Here is a 16,355-nt window from a genome sequence, read left to right as displayed (position 1 = left end):
TCTCCTCGTCCCGCTATCGTGATGACCCACTTACTAGATTCACAAGCTGTGAAGGAACACTGTCCCCAGCCTGAGACACTGGGTTAAGGTGCAGAGCTCTCGGCAAGAGTCACTGGCGATCTAGTCGAGCTGGTTGACCAGCGCAGTGACCAGGGGTCCTGGCCGTCACAGGAGCACTCAGAGAGTTGGGGATGGGCAGAGGAGGCCAGGGTGGGACAGGAGGAGGGATCACCCCAGGGAGGGCCCACTCACCACCTCTTGTCTGAGGGCCCCGGGGCTGAGAAGGGAGGCTGCAATCCTGCCCCTTCCCCAACCACACACCCCCCTGCCCCCACCTGTGTTGCAGCCCAACAGCAGCAACGACAACATCCAGTCCATCACCTCCGGGGACTGGGACGTGACCAAGATCCTGTCCTACGACGAGAAGCGGAGTCAGATGTGAGTGAGCGTCCTCCCGCCACTCCGCACCCTTCTCTGCTCGCTTGGCCCTTGGCCCGACTCTCCTGGCGTCTCAAGACCCTAGCTGCCAACACACCATGTCCCGAGTCGCCGGGTCCTAGCGACAGACGCTGCTGGGCCTGCAGCCGTGCAGGCCCTGAGCCTCTGCTGGCTCTCGGGAGTGGGGTCGGGGAGCCCAGGGCATCCCCAGTGCACGTCACTGCTGCCCTGCTTCTGAGCGAGAAGGCCAAGACGGAGAGAAGTTACGGGACTTCCTCCAAACTGTCTGGCTGGTAACGTCAGGAGCTGGGGCTCCACTCAGGCAGGCGGGACGCCACCACCCTGCCCGCTTCTGGACCAGAGCCTGGGTTTCCGCGTGGGGTCCCGGGCGGGCATGGGCCGAGGAGTCGTGAAGTCGGGCTGCATGTCTGGACTCCCGGCTCTGGCCCTCCAGAGGGTTGGTCCTGTGAAGGGGTTCCCACATCCAGACCCAGCTGTGCACCCCGCGGCCAAGCCCTGGGCGGTGCGGGCATACCTGGGCCAGCAGAGGTCTGCCCGGGCGTGGCGCCTTCAGCCCGTGGGAGTGTGGCCATCCCCTGCCGCCCACGGGGAGCTGGCCCCGGGCAGGAACTTACCAGCTGTGGGCCCTGAACAGCGCATGACCCCGGGGGGGCGCCGGGGGGTTGGCCTGGCATGCCAAGTACCAACCTGCCCCAAAGCGAGCTAACCGCTGTGCCCCCGCTGGTCTTCACAGCTACTTCCTCAGCACAGAGGACCTGCCGAGGCGGCGCCAGCTGTACAGGTGCGTCCCCACCCCACTCCCCACTCCGCCCCCGACCGCACCCACCAGCCCGCCCTCTCCCCCGACCCCTCCCGCCTGCCTGCCCTCTGCCCCAACTGTGAGGCACCATTACCACCCCCGCCACGCTTTCCAGATGGGAAGGAGGCAGCAGCTGGTTCCTGCCACCAGCTCAGGGCCACCTAAGGGGACTCCGTGGTGTGAGGCCCCTGTGGCCTGGATGGTGCCTACCCCCCCGGCCCTGTCAGGTGCACGGCCGCCCCCTCCAGCCGCAGAGTAAGGGCTGCACAGAGGGGTCCTTTCAGAGGTGGAGGAAACTTGGGCACATCCCTGCAGTCACAGGCCCGCTTCTCTCCATGGACGGGTCACCTCTGCTTGTCCACCTGGATAATCCCATCCGTCCCGCCCCCAAATTAGCAAAGGGGGATGGAGACTGGCCACCCACCTGCCTCTGACTTGTCCCGTCAGGACGCTCTCCCCTTCGCACCAAAAGGTCTTTGGTCCAGTGGACGGTTTTCGCGTCCAGACCCATCCTGTGCCAACAGCTCCGACCAGGACTTCTTCCAGGCTTCTGGAAGGCACCTTGGTGTCTCGTAAGCTCTGATATCACCTGTTGGCTAAGCCTTCGGGGAGTGAAATCGTGCTTGATCAGCAAGGCCCCGAGTGGCAGCTGCGGGTCGCCAGGACTCGGCCCGCCTGGGTGACCCCCAGAGCAGCCGTGCCCAGGGGCCCCTGCCCATAGCGGGGCAGGGAGGGCTCGTGACAGCCGAGCCCGGCACCCAGGGGGGCCAGCAGGGAGACGGGCAAGGAGACAGCGCCCCCAGACCTCCCCTATAGGAGAACCCAGCGGGCCACTCGGCTGGGACTGAGGGTCTTGCCCGCAGTGACCACTCACTCCCGCCCGCCCTCCCTGCGCAGTGCCAGCACAGTGGGCAGCTTCAACCGGCAGTGCCTGTCCTGTGACCTGGTGGACAACTGCACCTACTTCAGCGCCTCCTTCAGCCCCGGTGCCGACTTCTTCCTGCTCAAGTGTGAAGGTGAGTTCCCGCCGCTACCAGCGCGTGCGTCATTCATAGCCGCTGCGGGGACCAGGCAGGTACCCCGCCCCAGGAGCTCCAGGACCCCCGGGACAGACCTCGGCTCACCGAGCAATGTTCCTGGATCACCTCTGTCTGGAGCATTGCTGATGTTTTACATCTTATAAAGGGTTACAATTTATCAAAGTGTTCTCCACGTGCTATGCCAGTTAATCCTAAAATTCACCTACATTTTCCTTTTAAAAAAAATATTTATCTTACACACGGATGGACGCAGGTCATCTAAAAAGGTGATAAAACCGTTTCAAAAATTATTAAGTATATGTAAAGATGGAGATATAAAAGAACCCAGGAAAAAGATTTATTTTCCTAGGACCCAATGCATGGATAATTTATCCCACACTTCAAAAAGTTCTTGATCACACCAGTTAGCATATGCAAAACAGCAGACCAAGTCCCATCACGGACAAAAAGAAATGTGTTTGCATCTTGTCCTCAGGTCTTGGAAAGATAGGATAGGAACCCACAGAAAAGTAAGAGATTATAAATACAGTTGTAACAAAATATGTCTCAAGGAAGAGCTTGATCTACTGAGATCATCTCTTGGAGGAAACTACACTGAGGGCAGGAACAGACCGACGCCAGGAGCAATTCAACCCCAGGGTCCCAGGTGAGGCGTGAAGAGCCTTCTTCAGGCCGTGATAGCCTTGCTGGCCACTCAGTGGCTCGGGACTTCATCCCCTCTTTAACAGCGTCATCATCTGAAATCTCAGCCCCTTCATCACCCGAGCATGGATGATGGGAGAAAATTTCATGTTCGGTGGGGGGTGGGGGAATCTGAACTACAACTCTAGACCCCAATCCCCTTGAAGCATCCGACCAGACTCCTCTTTCCCCATCAAGACCTGTCGCCCCAGGGCAGGACCTTTGTGAAATTAGCTGTTGGGAACATGCAGAGATGCACAGAGACTGGGGAGTGTGGTCAGCAGACCCACAAGGAGCAGGAGACGGGGGCCTGACGGAAGCTACAGGACCAGAGATCTGACTCCTTACCTCTAGGGGAGGATGTGGCCTTACAGTGTGGAAGGTCGTGATGAAATACAGAAGGGAAATGGAAGTCCTAAAGAGGAAGTCCCAGAAATAATGACTGGAAGGGAAAGGTCACAGAGCCTCCCTCAAGGAAGCTCTCGAAAAGAAGGCAGACATCATTTTCCAGAAACAGGTTTAAATTCGAGGCAGATGGTGAGCTGGGGGCTTCAGGCTCTGTGTTGTCCCTGGCCAAGCTGGTCATGGTTTGGGTCTCATTCTTGGGTTCTTGCTAACATTCCCCAGAGAATGAGATGGTTGGATGGCATCACCAACTCAATGGATAGGAGTTTGAGCAAGCTCCAGGAGTTGGTGATGGACAAGGAAGCCTGGCGTGCTGCGGTCCATGGGGTTGCAAAGAGTTGGACACGACTGAGCAACTGAACTGAACTGAACGTTCACAAGTGCGTGCTCCTGCTTGGTTCTGTGGGCCCTTCTCAGTGGGAAGGGCCTCATTGTGAGGACGGCAGGCTCTCGTTGTCCAGTCCCGCAGACCCCCACCCAGGGTTGAAACTGAACGGCTCTCCCAAGAAATCTGTGGCCCTGGGTTTGGGCACAGACGCTCCTGTGTGGAGGCGTTGGACGTAAAAATGGCGCCCGCGTTGGGAGGCCCCTTGGGCAGCCCGTGGAGGTCGCTGGACATTCATCTCTGTGTGGATTTCCTGTCCTCCCGCTGGTGTCTGTCCCGAGTGGGGAATAACGTTTCTTTTTATGTTTATGCTCCAGTCAGTCCCACGACTTGTTTCCTGTATAAAGCTACCTGTGTGGTGGTCTGTGGATATTCCGGGTGAGGAGATCGCTCCTCAGTGGCCACTATGAAGGAAAGCAGAAGCAGAGAGCCAATCGGGCCATCCCAGGTCACAGACACGACTCGGGCCCCTGAGGCCCCCGTGAGCTCAGCTTCAGAAGCACGGGCGTCCCTCCCCACACACATGCCTGGACCCACCAGCGACAGAACTGATTCGCAGAATTTGAAGCACAGGAGACCTCAGAGACCATCTGACCTGATCTCCACCCCCTGCTGCCTCTTATTAAGAAACTTAACTCTTAACTGATTGTGGAGTTGTCACCTCAGGACTTTTTGAATCACTGAAACGTAGTGTTAGTCACTCAGTCGTGTCTGATGGTTTGCGACCCCATGGACTGTAGCCTGCCAGGCTCCTCTGTCCATGGGATTCTCCAGGCAGGAATACTGGAGTGGGTTGCCATTCCCTTCTCTGGGGGATCTTCCCGACCCAGGGACTGAACCCAGGTCTCCTGGATTGCAGGCAGGCTCCTTACCATCTGAGCCACCAGGGAAGGCCAGTAGATATAAAAGTAGGCCCCAATGTGTAGCCCACAGCAGCGTTTATTAAACTCCACACCCTCTCCCGTTTGCTTCTCCCACACTCCACAGCCACTCTGATAGACCTGGATTCATTTATTTGGCTGCATCGAGCCTTGGTTCCGACACCTGGCATCTCCGCTGCGTCCTGCAGGATCTTTGGTTGTGGTGCACAGACGTTAGCTGTGACGTGCTGGCTCTGCTGCTCCGCGTGGCATGTGGGACCTTAGTTCCCCAACCGGGGATCTAACCTACGTCCCCTGCATTGCACAGCAGACTCTTAACTGCTGGACCACTTTTGTGAACCTCTGAGCAGCATTTAACTGCTCCTCCCCTGCCGCTGCAGGAGTCTACTATGTAGGTAAACTCAGCTTCTCAGATGTAAGCAGAACAGCAACTAAAAGCTCTCCTTTTAAGGCTGAGGGGAAATGTAAGGGCAGCTGGACGATTCTCTTGGGTGAATTGGGAAAGGAATGCCTGTAGGTGCTCCCAGGCTCAGAAGTGTCCAGCCCATCACGTCACGAACCACGGATGTTCGTCTCGGTTAAAGACTGTGGTCAGAGGATTTACTAACTAGTTCAAGGTGGACCCTAGCCACTGAAACAGAGGCCCAGTCAGAGCAGACGCAAGCTTACCCCACATCCGTACATAAGAGCTGGGTGTCATAGCCACGTGAAACGGTGGCAGCCCCACGTGAACCTGTTGTTCCTTTTCGTGGCCCTTCCATTGTGATGGTTTCTGGGAAGCTTATCCGATATGGGTCTATCACCTTCACTCATGCTGCAGTGCCCAGCAGCGTAATCCCATCGTGACTGATCACAGCTCATCAATAGCTTGCAGCCAGAACTTCTGTTTAGTTAGTCCTCTGGCATATAGTTCTTCTCCTTGTTGTTGGTGCTGTCCAGCTGCTAAGTCATGTCCAGCTCTTTGTGACCCCATGGACTGCAGCACGCCAGAATCCTCTGTCCTCCACTGTCTCCCAGAATTTACTCAAACCCATGTCCGTTGAGTTGGTGGTGCCATCCAACCCTCTCATCCTCTGCTGCCCACTTCTCCTCCTGCCGTCACTCTTTCCCAGCATCAGGGTCTTTTCCAATGAGTCAGTTCTTCGCATCAGATGGCCAAAGTATTGGAGCCTCAGCTCCAGCATCAGTCCTTCCAGTGAGCATTCAGGGTTGGTTTCCCTTAGGATGGACTGGTGTGGTAGAGTCTGTCCATCTTCCTCACTGTAGGGATTCATCCCGTCTCATCATCATGTACTTTCTCCTCTAACATTCATTCGCGTTTCCTCTGTGGTTTCTCAAAGATGGCCGCTTTTATGTTTCTTTATAATTTTTAAATTTCTAATTTCTATTATGTGACCACTTTAAAATATGTACATTATTGTTATACCTTTGCACACTGTTAGATTAAACATAGGCTAAAATAGAATATAAGTAAGTAAAGACTTGGAAATGTTTGCAGTGTGTATATCCACTCGTTACCTGGCTGGATCCCATCTATCAGTGTCAATATTTATATCTAAATGGCATGGGTTTTAGGCAATCACAGAATACTTCCATAAGGTACATGTGTAAACCGTGTTCAGTAGAACTTTGTGGAAACTCACTTGCATATTTAATATAGGGATCAGGTTCCTTTCCAGATCTCTGGGGCCTGGCAATGAAGCCAGCTGCATCCAAATGGTTGTAATATGATACAACATCTTATAATGAGATCAAATCTACTCTAAGATACACCAGCAAGCCTCAGTTTACATGCTTAGTTGGTCTTCTCAATGACCCTGTGAGACAGGTAATGGAAACAGTCGGTATGTGTCCAGCTTCTTACACATGAAGTTCATTCGTTTAGTTTAATACTCGACGCCCATATTCCCGTGTCTGACTCCTTGTAATTTATACTCTTATCACAAATAGGTCTGCGGAGAGTGCCCTGCGCTCAGTGTTCCACATGCTCATACCTTTCCCTGGCTGCCCAATGACCTCCTATGCACCCCCCAAGATTTCTCTCCGGCAAGAGTTGATTTTTATCCCCTCCCAGGAGCATTGAAAATGTTAGTCACTCAGTCGTGTCCAAGTCTTTGTGACCCCATGGACTGTAGTCCCGCCCGGCTCCTCTGTCTGTGGGACCTCCCAGACATGAATATCGGAGTAGGCAGCCATCCCCTTCTCTAGGGGATCTTCCCAACCCAGGGATCGAATTGAAAGATTCTAACTCCTTGGAAGGAAAGCTACAACGAACCGAGACAGCATATTGAGACATCATTTTGCCAACAAAGGTCCACAATCGTCAGCACTATGGTTTTTCCAGTAGTCATGTACAGATAGCAGAGTTGGACCATAAAGCAGGCTGAGCACCGAAGAACCGATGCGTTCGAATTGTGGTGCTGGAGAAGACTCTTGAGAGTCCCTTGGACTGCATGGAGATCAAACTGGTCAATCCTAAAGGAAATCAGTCCTGAATGTTCATTGGAAAGACTGATGCTGAACTGAAGCTCCAATACTTTGGCCACCTGATGTCAAGAACTAACTCATTGGAAAAGACCCTGATGCTGGAAAAGACTGAAGGCAAAAGGAGAAGGGGACGATAGAGGATGAGATGGTTGGATAGTATCACCAACTCAAAGGACATGAGCAAACTCCAGGAGACAGTGGAGGACAGGGACGCCTGGTGTGCTGCCGTCCATGGGGTCGCAAAGAGCTGGACACGACTGAGCGACTAAACAATAGCGAGAGAAACCAGTGTCTACATGACTCCGTCCATCCAAGACCTCTAGTCTTCACTGATGCGTTCTGGTGGGATGTGGTGAACACTGACCAGATAAAATACATCAGTGTTACAATAATAAATATATATGTGCCTTATGAATGTAATTACGCTAGAATATCATGCTTTAGGGAGAAAATCTAAAACATTTCCCCTGCCCTCTTTGATCCAGACAGGTGTCTGTGTACCTCCAACCAACCCGTCTTCCAGAGAAAAGGCTGCCTATACATCCATTCTAAGAATTTTCTTCTTTAGTTTTTACACTTCTTTCTTCTGGGTTGTGCTGCGTCTCCGTTGCTTTGCACAGGCTTTCTCTAGTTGTGGCTGGTGGGGGCTGCTCTCTGCTCTGGTGGCTTCTCTCACTGCAGGGCGCGGGCTCCGGGCACGCAGGCCTCAATAGTTACAGCACGTGGGCTCAGCATTTGCGGTCCGTGGCCTCCGGAGCACGGGCTCGGTGGTTGTTAACACCTGGGTTTGGTTGCTCTGCAGCCTGTGGAATCTTCCTGCACCAGGAATCGAACCAGTGTCCCCTGCATTGGCAGGTAGAGTCTTATCTACTGCACCTCCAGGGAAGTCCCAGACCTCGGTTTTAAATGGTTATAAATGCTATTTTTTCCAGAAAAGAGCTTTTTTTCTGATATCTATTATATACTACATTTGAAGTCAGAAAAATAACTTTTGAAATCAGGCTTAGGATCATAAACTTTAGACAAGCACTATTTAATAGAAACACAAAATGAGCCACGTAGATAATTGAAGTTTTCTAGGGCTTATATTTAAAAAGTAGAAAGAAACTATAATATTAGTTTTAATACTATATTTTAATTTACTTAGTATAGTCCAAACATTATTTCAATTAAAAAAATCTACAGAAAAATTTTAAATGGTCATAAACTTTAAATCCTGGCACATTGACACTTCACTTTCTAAGATGACTTTCAGCAACCTGTGCACCTCAGATTTTCTATTTTTGGTCGTCCAACTCTACTTTCTCCTATGACACAGCCCTGAACAGCAAGGCAGCATCAGCATCTTCTGAGTCATTACCATTGGTGTCAGCAGTCTTCTCACGAAACGCACCCTCATCTGTAAATATCTAATTATCATTCACATTAATGTTTAAATGTCTTGTTTAGTCAGTTGCTCAGTCGTATCCAACTCTTTGCGACCCCACGGACTGCAGGACACCAGGCTTCCCTGTCCTTCACCATCTCCCAGAGTTTGCTCAAACTCATGTCCATTGAGTTGGTGATGCCGTCCAACCATCTCATCCTCTGTCCCCCCACTTCTCCTCCTGCCCTCAATCTTTCCCAGCATCGGGGTCTTTTCCAATGAGTCAGCTTTTCACATCAGGTGGCCAGAGTATTGGAGCTTCAGCTTCAGCATCAGTCCTTCCAGTGAATATTCAAGATTTATTTCCTTTAGGATGGACTGGTTGGATCTCCTCACTGTCCAAGGGACTCTCAAGAGTCTTCTCCAACACCACAGTTCAAAAGTATCAGTTCTTCAGCTCTCAGCCTTCTTTATGGATCAACCCAGTATATTATATTTGCCTCAAGCTCTATGGTAGGAAAAGCAGTGGGAGATACTGGCAGGAAAGCGACTGGGTTCTGAGCATGTTGGGAGCTGAGCCATGAGCAATACGGGCTCGGAGGCCACGACAGCAACCCCGGTCACTCTCGAGGTCCTGAGCCAGGCTGACGTTGCGCTGAGGGCATCAGCAGCAGCGTGTGAGACTCCGAGCTGTGTTTGCCTGGCGATTCTAGCAGGAGCCACACACCACACTCAAGTGGGCAAGAGGCTTGCTCCATCCTGCCCAGGACCCTCCCCTGCCTTGCTGACGCTGTCTCTGCTCCTGAGGTGGCATGTGGACTCGCCTTCCAGGAGCATTGCCCACGACTCTCTATAAAGACCCCAGAGCACGTCCCATTTGCAACTCAGGTTTTAAAGCTGCCTGGACGCTTCCCACATCTGTGTTCTATGCTGGCTCACATCTTTGCCACTGGACGGACCTTTTAAGCTGTCACAGCTATCCCCTCCCTGAAGGATGCTCTGATTCACACCAGCCAGCCCTGTGGCAGTTTCCTTAGCAGTTGTTAATATCCTTGATGATTCTTTTAAAAACCTCTTCCTGCTGTGCCTCGAAACCGCCTTTTCTTTCTCTTTTCCATCTTGGAAATCGACACACCGAGTGCTTCTTGACTCTGACACTCACTCGGCCCCTGCTCCGTCCTGCGTCCTCCCCCGCAAGCTCACCCGTGACACTCTCACTGAGGTCTCCTCCTCCCAGAGGTGAGAGCCTCTAACTCAGGGAAGAGGGGTGAGCAGGGCAGAGCAGGCCATGAGGGCAGGGGACGGAGGAGTTCGCTTTGGTCTAATGAGAATAGTGGAAAGTCCTTTTGGAAAGACTGAGGGGAATGGATCCATGGATCCATGTAAACCCTGCAGTGTAAGGTAGCCCTGAATAACATCACACGCTTTCACAAGCACACACCTGGAAGCGCGTCTAGTGGGAGAGCTTCACCAACAGGCTGGCTTCTTGAGGAAGAAGTTTGCCTTGAGAAAAAGCAGAGCGCTCTGAACAAAGGGAAGAGTCTAACCAAGAATCAGAAGCATGGACCGGACTCACAGGTTTATAGAAATACAAGGGGGTGAAACAGCGTACAAGGTGGGGGTGCCACCCGGCAGGACAGGGAGGGGCCGGGCTTCCGGAACCTCACATGCCCTGCTCAGGAATTTAGGTTTCAGCCAGTAAGTTAATGTTTGCACTGACTTTCATTTCTCATATAACTCACTTAGTAGGCTTCCCCGGTGGCTCAGCAGTAAACACTCGCCTGCATGCAGGAGTCACAGGAGACGTGGGTTCAATCCCCGGGTCAGGAAGGTCCCCTGGAGGAGGAAATGGCAGCCATGCCAGTGTTCTTGCCTGGAGAGTCCCATGGACAGAGGAGCCTGGCGGGCTGCAGTCCATGGGGTCACAGAGTCGGACACGACTGAAGCGAGTTAGCATGCATGCATGCCTCACTTAATAGAATGTGTAATGGTGTCATAAACATTTTACGATAGATACCAAGCAGGTTTCTGGTGTGCAGCTATGTATATCTAGTGAGAAAGCCTCCTGTGAACGGAGGCAGGTCTGAGGTGGCCAGGCTACTGAGGGAAACCTTGATCCAGCTGCAGCGATGTGACTGCGGGCAGTGTTTACAGAGCCTCCAGCTGTGGAAATGAAAATAGAGAAATGGTGTTGAGACTCAAATAAAACTTCTCCTTTAACTCTACTCTCTCATTCATTTAGAGTCTATTTTTTTATAGACTGACTTTATATTGGGAAGTTATAAACTACGCTGTAAATTTAGAAAGTGAGTTTATACTAACAGCGTACAGCTGTTGGCTATTTGACGCATGGGAGTTCAGCGGAGTTCAGGGCACCGCTGCTGAGAAATTGGAAGCCCACTCTTAGTGTGACGGAGCCAGTTACGAGGTAGCCTTGGCAGGCGCGTGACTCAAGGAAAGAGCAGCCGGCCGTGAGTGTGTGAGGGTGGATCTGGACGTGCCCCCTCCCCCCCCCGGGTTGTTCTTGGGGTCCCGCGTGAGGACAGGGCCACATGCGTGAGGGCAGTTCCAGCGCCACACCCCACAGCCCGGCATCCGGCCTTTCTGAGCCTCAGTCTCCATGTCTGTGAAACGGCTTGTTTTCTGGGTTGTGTTTACATTTAAGTAGCATCTCCCGGAGCCTGTGAAGTGCAGCTTCACCCCCGTTAGTTCTTGGACAAGTGACCACAGCCACGCCGATGTCCAAAGCCCACAGGGAGCATCTTCATGCTTGTCTAGCCCATTAGCTAAGCCAACACACAGTTCACAGTCCCAGCAGAAGCTTTGAGGTGCTCCAATAAGTCAAAAGTAATCTTTTGTTTCACCTCAAGCAGGTCGTTTCTCAGACAAAAATAGACAGAGAAATTCGTGATCTAGATGGCTTCTCATTTCTCATCAACTCCAGAATTCTCTGTGCCAGTTTGGAAAGCAGATCATGTGATCTTTTTTAATTGAAATACAGTTGATTTACAGTGTTACTTTCTGCTATTCCGCGAGCAGTGATTCAGTTACACTCATATGTATTGTTTTTCATATTCTTTAGGGTTTATTGCAGGATGTCGCGCATAGCTCCCTGTGATGGAACAGTAGGGCCTTGTCTATGCATTCTGTATGTAATAGCTTGCATCCATCTGCTCAGCCCGACCTCCCAACCCTTTCCTCCCCCACCCTCTCTCCTTCGGCAACTGCAAGTCTGTTCTCGGAGTCTGGCTCTGTTCCGTAGACAGGTTCATTTGTGTGGTATTGTAGTTTCCACATGTGTGACATCATATGATGTTTATCTTTCTGGCTTACTTCACTTAATAGGGCAATCCCTAGGCCCATCCATGCTGCTGCACAGGCGTTCTTTCACTATCTCTCTGGATGAGTCATATTCCGTTGTGTGTATATATGTAACACCTTATCCATTCATCTGTGGATGGACACATAGGTTGTCTCCATGTCTTGGCTGCTGTAAATAGTGCTGCTGTGAACACAGGAGTGAGCTTTACAAAGTAAAGTTTTTTCCGGGTATACGCCAGGAGTGGGCTGCTGGATCCGCGTGGTAACTCTGTTTTCAGTTTTCTGAGCAACCTCCAGACTCCTCTCCACGAGGGCTGCACCAACTTCCGTTCCCGCCCACAGGGAGGAGCACCCCCCTCTCCCCGCCCCCTCGCCAGCACCCAGTCACGTGGTTGTGCGCTTACACGGCGTCAGGTTGAGTTCTCTCTTGCCGCGCGAGGCCTCTGTCCGTTTTGGAGGCACGCGCACACCGGGAACCTAGGAGCTCGGCGCCGGGTTCCGGCTGGGGCAGGAGGCCCCGCGTCTGTGAGCAGCCTCACGGTTCCTGGGGCGGGGGACCGGGCGCCCGCTCGGGCACTGTAGGAGGGTGGGCGCTCCCGCCCCGACCCGCTGGGGCCTCCCAGCCGCCGGCGCTCCTGCACCGTCCTTGGTGCCGGACCCTGGCTCTCACTGTACAGCAGGGACCACGGGACTCTCCATCCAGAAAGAAAAGGACACGCCAAGAACGAGAGGAAGCCATGCTGTCTACTGAGGAGAACGTTCCTGAAGGTTCCGGATCACCCGCCGTCATATCACAGCCCAGAGCGGGTCCTGACACGCAGAGTGCTCTCCGTGGTCAACTTTGAAGCTTTCTTCAATCATTGGTTGAGATACAGGCCTTGATGCTCTGGAATAAAACCTCTGAAATCCAGACGCCCCTGATTTAGTCGCCGAGAACGCAGGCAGAGCCAAGTAAACGTTGAAAAGGAAAAAAATCTCTCTTGAAGGAACAAAGCAACAAGAAAAGCATGCTGAAGGGTTGTTGGTTCTGTTTAGGAAAACTTATGAATGTCGTCTCTGCATTTCGGTGCTAATCTCTGCTAAATTTATATCCTCATTTCAGCAGGTGGCAATCGCTTAGAAAGTTGTCTGTTCTAAACAGTCTCTTGAAATGAGGCTTCTCACAGGTTCATGTGAGACTTTCCCACTTGGTGCGAGTGGGCGCATTTTATCTGTTTTCCTTTTCACGACAAGGGAGCTTGCAGAGACTGGGAGCCTCTTGTCGCTGCAGCTCATTTCCCTATAGGTTCAAACCTACAGCCGGGTCCCCTCACCCTCTGCGGCTGCCTTTGGGGAGCTGACCCCTGCCTCCAGCTCCAGGGTCTTAGCTGTGCAGAATAAGCTGCTGGCAGGAGATTTTGGCATTTCTTTTCAAAAAGTAAGAATGCATTATGTCTGTCCTTTATGACAAATGAAACTCGTGGAATAATTGATTAGAAGGCCTTGCAAAGTAGAATGCAAACCATCTGACTGGAAAAGCAAAACCCGGCTGGTCTCCCTCCCCGGAGAGTCAGGACACCCTCACGCCCCACCGGGAGCCCCCACCCCACCCCCCACCCCCCATCGCGCCGGACGCTGACCTTCCCCTCACGGGTCCACACAGCTCAGTTAAGAGCAGCTACAAGGAGCACTAAGCACGCGAGGGCGCCCGCCTACAGGACTCGTGTCTGCGGGAAGACACGCAAACAGAAAGGTCCCCCTGGAGTCAGAGCTGCACCACCCTGTGCGCAGGGCCGGGAGGAGCCAGAGGGATTCCCCAACTCTGTGCTTGGGACATCGCTGGAACCACCGCTGGAATGAGACACTGCCCTTGACCTCGGGGAAGCTACAGTCTCTGGAGGCTCCCCCTAACCAAAGTGCGTGGATTCAGAACCCGGACACTGCGCCAAAAGTCAGTCGGTCACCCTGTCCCTTCCCACCAGCAAAGCCACCGCCCGTGTGACAGCCGAGGACACCCAGACACCCAACCCCTTCCCCCACAGGCATGTGGCCCGTTAGAGCCGGGAGCAGAGTCTGCCTTCTATCCGTGCCCGTGAAGTCCAGGTGCCCGTGACAGTGTGTTTGTCACCTCTCGTGCGCTGGGGAAAACTGATCTCATTGCTGATTGCTTTCCACGAGAATCTCTTCTGCAGACCTGAGTGCACTGAGCCCCAGCGAAGCCCCAGACACAAGAGGGCACTGCAGCCCTGCGCTTTAGCGCCTCTTCCTAGACCCGCTGCAGGCTCAGGTTTCTGGTGATAAACTGGGCACAGCCTGGTGTCTCCACTGAAACCAGTGTCCAAACTGCCTCGTCTGATTATGTCAGACCACCCAGTGGGCCACAGGGGACTGACCCGTCCGCTGCGGGCAGGAAGTCTTTCTTTGGTGCCTGCTAAGTGCTAGACTTGGGCTGAATGCTGGGCATGCAGTGGTGAGCAAGGCAAAGGCTGCCCTCAAGTAGCCCAGCGTCTGCAAAATTACCAGCTGGCTGAGGGGACAAAGGAGCATGGAGGGGAACCGGCTTGTCAAGCACCTCCGCTGGTGCTGACGACTGGCACCAGCGACGACTGGCAGCATCAGTGCACTGGTAGTCAGTTAATGATGATTAACTGACGGCTGTTAAGTTTCCAGGCTGAGCAACAAATAGGCTCAAATGACCAAAGGTTATCACTGAGCATACCTTGAGCACACCTGTGGAAAAAGGACTTTTCTCTACTTCATGGGTGCAATAAACAGTCCCGGTGGCCTTCAGGACTGGCTGAAGGGTGTGGATGATCTGGGCTGGGGTCTGGACCTTCAGAAGCCAGGTTCGCCTGTCTGTAGGTGGGAGAGCTCCGACAAGACTTGAGTCTCTGCTCTTAACTAACCCCTGTCTATGCTGTGAACATGGGATCGTGATGTCCAGGGCTAAGAGGTAAAATCTGATCTGTTAACTGGAGAAAGGATCATCATTCGTGGAGCCTGGAACCTGGATGAATTCAAGTGTTGGTTGCTCAGTCATGTCTGACTCTTTGTGACCCTGTGGCCTGCAGCCCACCAGGCTCCTCTGTCCACGGAGTTCTCCAGGCAAGAATACTGGAGTGGGTTGCCATGCCCCGCTCCAGGGGATCTCCCAACCCAGGGATTGAACCCATGTTTCTTAAGTCTCCTGCACTGCAGGCAGATTCGTCACCACTACTGCCACCTGGGAATCCCCCAAGTATGAGGCACATGGCATATTCTAGCCGTTTTGTTCGTATCACCGTTTGGTTCCAGAACAACTCTTTAAGAGGAGGATGCCAAGGACCAGCTAATAAGGGTAACCTGCAGAACTCCACTCAGCTAGACAGTGTTGCTGCTAAGATGAACACTGAGGTTCATTGCCCTTTATAACTAAGAAATATATGGACGTGAGCAGCCACGTGGATGGACTGTGACTGCTGTCGGTCCTAGCAATACCATAGGCAATTCTGTACCCCAGTTACTCATCTGTGAAATGGGCATACAGTGCCTACTTCACAGGGTTATTTTAAAGACTAAAGTGACTAACATCACTGCGTGTAAAACACTTAGAACAATGCCTGATGTGGTGATCGTGATGTAATTATGGCGTTATTGCTATTATTATTATTATCACACTGGTACTACCAAAGAGGGAATAGTCAGAGGAAGTATCACAGAGAAGACACTGGAACTGAGCCTTGCAGGCAGTGCAGAGGTTTAGAGGAGACTAGGTGGGCAGGGCATCGAGGGGGAGGAGCGGTGAGCAGGCACAAAGATGTGAAACAACACAGCTTCTCTTCTAAAGAACAAGGCTTTGGGGAGGTGTGTGTTGGGTGATAGGAGATTGTCTGAACAGGTCTTTGATTTCATGCCAAGGGTTTCAACTTTGTCATGTGGGGATTGGAGAGCGACTCGAGGGCATTAATCAGAAGAGGGCCAAGGTCAAAACTGTGTGGGAGTCCTCAGCGGAGGTGAGGAGGGCAGTGGTGAAAGTGTTGCCATGGCGATGGGAGGTGGCGGGAGATGCTTCCACAGGTGTGGAGGAGGGGACCCCTGAGGAGTCAGATGTGGCGGTGTGAGCGAGTTGAGTGTGGGTTAACTAACCTTTAAAAGAAGTGCTCTGCTTTTTCTCTGTCCTTGAGTCCAAAAGGAAAAACAGGAAGCTCTGTATCCACCAAGTGCCAGGACCCATAGGGGAGCAGCCCCTGGTCACCCCAATACCCCAGTCAGGTGGCTCCCCCACCTCACAGACCCTGCACCGAGAACTGAGGCCTCTGCCCAGGATGCACACCCAGCGCTTGCTGAGTCACTCCTGCTTATATGCAGGGTACTGACCGTGAGGGATGAGGGGGAGGGACGCAGACTGGTGGTCAGCAGGGGGCAGAAGAAGGCAGACCGAGGGGCACGGTAGAGTCCCACCGGCCAGTGCCCTCCAGTCTAAGTCAAGACTTGATCAAGTTCAAGAAAAAAGACAAAGTGTAGCCTGTCCTCATTGGGATGATAATAAAAGTCTCATTTCTTTGCATTCTGT

At 52.6% G+C, this 16,355-nt stretch overlaps 1 protein-coding gene across 3 annotated transcripts in view; it reads left to right on the top strand.

Annotated features, from left to right (window-relative positions):
- Nucleotides 1–16,355, top strand: part of DPP6 (dipeptidyl peptidase like 6) — a 974,485-nt gene that overhangs the window by 910,886 nt on the left and 47,244 nt on the right. For all 3 annotated transcript variants that reach the window (XM_018046661.1, XM_018046659.1, XM_018046660.1), the window contains exons 14-16: nt 347–438; nt 1,193–1,240; nt 2,156–2,274. In XM_018046661.1, the coding sequence (XP_017902150.1) occupies nt 347–438; nt 1,193–1,240; nt 2,156–2,274 (259 nt within the window). The remainder of the gene's footprint in view (nt 1–346; nt 439–1,192; nt 1,241–2,155; nt 2,275–16,355) is intronic.

The sequence above is a fragment of the Capra hircus genome, chromosome 4 (assembly GCF_001704415.2).
Source record: "Capra hircus breed San Clemente chromosome 4, ASM170441v1, whole genome shotgun sequence".
Lineage (NCBI taxonomy): Eukaryota > Metazoa > Chordata > Mammalia > Artiodactyla > Bovidae > Capra > Capra hircus.
The sequence above is the reverse complement of the archived record's forward strand: the minus strand, read 5'-3'. Positions and strand labels throughout refer to the sequence as shown.